At 55.9% G+C, this 3,808-nt stretch overlaps 1 protein-coding gene across 1 annotated transcript; it reads right to left on the bottom strand.

Moving 5' to 3' along the window:
- Window positions 1-2,187: 2,187 nt before the first annotated feature.
- Window positions 2,188-3,563, bottom strand: LOC109764585 (uncharacterized). Its single transcript, XM_020323390.4, has one exon. The coding sequence runs from the start codon at window positions 3,246-3,248 to the stop codon at window positions 2,406-2,408; it is 843 nt and encodes a 280-aa protein (XP_020178979.1). The 5' UTR covers window positions 3,249-3,563; the 3' UTR covers window positions 2,188-2,405.
- Window positions 3,564-3,808: the final 245 nt, after the last annotated feature.

The raw sequence follows: 3,808 nt of genomic DNA, 5'->3' as shown, positions 1-3,808 counted from the left end.
TCTGTGCCCCTCTTCGAGCACCGGGGGAAACCCTAGGTCTGATTCCTCGGATCGGACGGTGGCGGCACCACGGCGTCGTCCTCCTTCTTGAAGGCACTGTCTTGTTGGCTCGCGGTGTCCCCGGTTTTCGTTTTTGGAGATGTTGGACCTCATGTTGGTTCGGACTGCCGCTCAAGGCGTGGTTTTCAGGGCGCTATGTACGACTTCCGCGGTGCTTCTCCCATGTCTTCTGGCTCTGTCTAGGCTGGGTCCTGCTGCCCACTTCCCGACCTCCCAGCGCATTGGTGGGGTACGTTGATCCGACGATCGAGCCTGGAGCAGTGGATGCGGGGCGGACGTTCTCGTGAGGTGCGACGCGGTCTGAGTTCTTGTGTCCCGCCTCCTCGCCCTCTATGGCTAGAGGCCGGATTAGGGGGGTTAGCTGTGTTTTTTCTTGTCTTGACCTGAGCATCCCATGTCTTTCTGCTCCGAGCATCATGTTCACGCCCTCGTGCGTCTGTGTCATGTGATTTATCCTCTCTTGATTAGAGGGGGGGGGTTATAGAAAATGCAGACGAGCTCATGGCATCAACGTCTTCCGTCACAGAATTGCAGGTTGGTGCCCCCCTCCCCCCGACTGCTTCCACCGCCCCTCTCTCCCCTTGCAACAACGTATGGAGCGGGTTGCAGCGCCGCGCCTCGGCCTTGCAGCAACGTATGGGCGCCTCCTGAGCTCGTTGGAGGAGCGGTTTACGAGAGGATAAGGGAGAGGAGAGTATTCGATGGTCTAGTTTTCTTCAATGTTGACGATGGGGAGAAGGAAAAGAGGTTGTGATTTCTCGTATGGAGATGGGTATAGCATAAGGCGAAGTGTGTGGGCCAGTAGGTCATATGGCAGACGCGCGACGCGGTCGATGTTTGACGTAAGATTCCTCGATTGAATAGAAGTGTTTCCCTAGAAGATATTTATAAAAGCATCTTCAGTAGCTCCCCTATCCATAAAAAAGTATCATTTAGGGAAAGTTGAGGTAGAAAATAGCCGTCCAACATCTTTTCCCCTATAATTTGGCAGGCTGAACCCACCTGAAATGTCACGTGAGGATACCCTCGCACAACCGCCGCTCCCCCCGCGCCGTGTCTAGGCCTTCCCATGCCGCCACGTCTCGCATGCCCCGCCTCACTGCACCAGCCGCCCCATGCCACCACGCTCTCCTCCCCATTGTGGATTTGGAATTGTTATCAAGTATGTGTCTTTGATATAATATTGTTTGAATTATTATGATGTATCATTTGTATGCTTGTTTAATGGATAATAGGAAAGAAAATTACAAAACAAGTTTACGGAAACTAATAAAAGTAGTCATAAGACAACTTTTCCTAAGTTATATAGACAACGCGTAGAACGACTTTTACAGATAGTTTTTTAATCAACTATTGAAGATGCTCTAAGGATTGCAATTCATCAATTTTTTATGGATGTGGCTAGGTCACCGTCGACTGAGATTTACCAAGTATCAGTCAAGTGACATAACATGTTAGAGAGAAAAAAATTGAAAAGAAAATTTTGTATAGATCTTAATGTAAGATTTCACTGATATAGCATCGACGAAGTCTCAGTCGACTGAGACTTAGGACTGGTTTTTTATATAAAAAACCATTAAATCCGCATGGATTTTGAGGCATATTGTGCAATTTCGTTGCAAACACAGACAGTACGGTTGCTCCTCGCAAACGACACAAGCCCGCGCACCCTTTACCGTGACCAAGACCTGAAAAGCCGTAGGCCGCTGCTCCATCCATGCATTCACGCATGTAGCTGCAGGCAGGAGCGAGTAGAGACATCACGTGGCGAACAGAGACGCCTGAATTGAAGACAAGACGAGCAGTGCCAAACGCAAACGCCTCCTCCTCTTTAACGCGCCTGGCCCGGCTCATACTCACAGGCCGATCAGCCGTGCATCGGTCCATCCCCTTCCCCGCTCAGCGGCACGGCGTCCCATTCCCAGGCACGCGCTCTCCTCTGATGACACTGATACGATGCGATGCGACGCCGGCCGTTCCATTCCCTTTGTCTTACCTCAAGACGAAAGCCTCAAAAGCCTCCCCCTCCCCATCGAACACGACAACTCCCGGGAATAATAAACCAACCACAGTGCGACTGCCACAGTGGCCCGCTGCACGTACCCGCGCCCGGACGCAAGGCGAGCATAGACACACTTGCACAGTACAGCACTACAGGTGCACCAAGTGCAGGGTGGTACGGCGACTGTACATGCCTTAACCCGCTAACCGCTCCGACTGGGTGTGTGATCGGGTCGACGGGGATTTACCAAAAACTATTACATGCATGCAGTTGATGGTTAACACGGGAGTGAGTGCCAAAATCAATATTAGCGGCAGAGGTTACTGGACTGGGCATTGTTTATTTACAGCTTGTAGATGATGAGGAAGCATGGGAGCACCGCCCGCCGATCGAACACCACCAGCTCGCCCTTGCCGCCGCGGACGGAGTCGTACTCCTTGCCGGCGGCCTCGGAGCATGGCCCCTCCGCCACCCGCCCGGCGATCACCCTGCACAGGAACATGGCCCGCCGGCCGGTCTCCGGCCCGCGCCCGCTGGCGTGCGCGCCGCCGCTGCCGTCGAAGGTCCGGACGACGCGCAGGGACGCGCTGTCCGAGGAGGAGCTCCCGTGCGGCGGGGCCGGGGAGAAGCGCATCATCTCGTTGCCGTCGGCGGCGCTGCGGGAGGCGCCCCCGGCCCGGGCGCGCACGGCGGCGCGGTAGTCCTCGAAGCGCGCCACGGCGCGCGCCTGGTTGTGGACGCGGAACAGCATCTCCACCTCCCCCGCGAACGCGCCACCGGCAGCAGCGGCCGGCGCCGGCGGGAGAGGAGACCACGACGAGAGGAAGATGATCTCGACCACCTGCCGCGAGGAGTGCCCCGCCGGGAGCTCGGTCAGCGCCGGCAGCGGGCCGAGCGGGCCGGGAGGAGGCGACGGCGGCACGGACGTCGGCTTCGCCGCCTTGGGCTTCTTGGTCCCCGAACTAGTCTTCGAGCTCGATTTGAGCTTGGGCTTGCACGAGGAGACGTCCCCTTGGGCGTCGCCGGAGCTGGCGCAGCTCGACGGGAGGAGGAGGTGCGACTTCTTTGGCAGTGCCGCGACATTGGCAGCGACGTCATCGGCCGCCATGGACTTGCAGTGAAGGGACCGGACCCAGCTCGCCGAGGCCGTCGGACGGCGCCCGAGCGGCGGAGGCTTCTCCGGCATGAGTCGGCCGGCAGCTAGCTGACGTTGTGTTTTGTAGTGCTGCTGTCTCGTCTTGGCTCTCGCTGGGCAGACTGAGACTGAGTGAGGGAGGTGGTGGTGGCGTGGTAAAGTAGGAGGCGAATGCTTATTGTGGTAGTGTTCCTGTCGCTCGGCAATTTGTATGCTCCAAACTTAGCTGCCGAGGTAATGGCAGTGCAGGTGGAGATGCTGCTGCCAACTGGCCTTGTAGCGCCGCAGTCAGTACTGGCCAGTACTAGTAATACAAGAAGAAGAATTACTACGCCAATTTACTAGTGCTACTCCACTGGTGTGCAATTTGTGGTGGACCGGCCGGCAAGGCTTTTCTGGCGGATCGATCCTGGTGACCAGTGTTGACTGTTCAAACTGTTATTTTAGACCGCTGTTGACGACAGTTAAAACGAGGCAGCCATGCATGTTGGCCTGCGGAGTTATGGTGTTGTTTGTGAACTCTTTGATTGTGTTGGTCCTTCAGCTCTCACTAGTAGAAAAAGGATCAAATGTGTGCATTAGTGCCGGTTTACTTTTGAGCCGGCACTAAT

Source organism: Aegilops tauschii, chromosome 6, assembly GCF_002575655.3.
Source record: "Aegilops tauschii subsp. strangulata cultivar AL8/78 chromosome 6, Aet v6.0, whole genome shotgun sequence".
Classification (NCBI taxonomy): domain Eukaryota; kingdom Viridiplantae; phylum Streptophyta; class Magnoliopsida; order Poales; family Poaceae; genus Aegilops; species Aegilops tauschii.
Note: the sequence above shows the minus strand (reverse complement) of the source record. Positions and strands in the feature narration are given on the sequence as shown.

What these genes read in the sequence shown, in the direction of transcription:
- LOC109764585 (XM_020323390.4), bottom strand. Translation starts at nt 3,248, where the DNA reads ATGCCGGAGAAGCCTCCGCCGCTCGGGCGCCGTCCGACGGCCTCGGCG.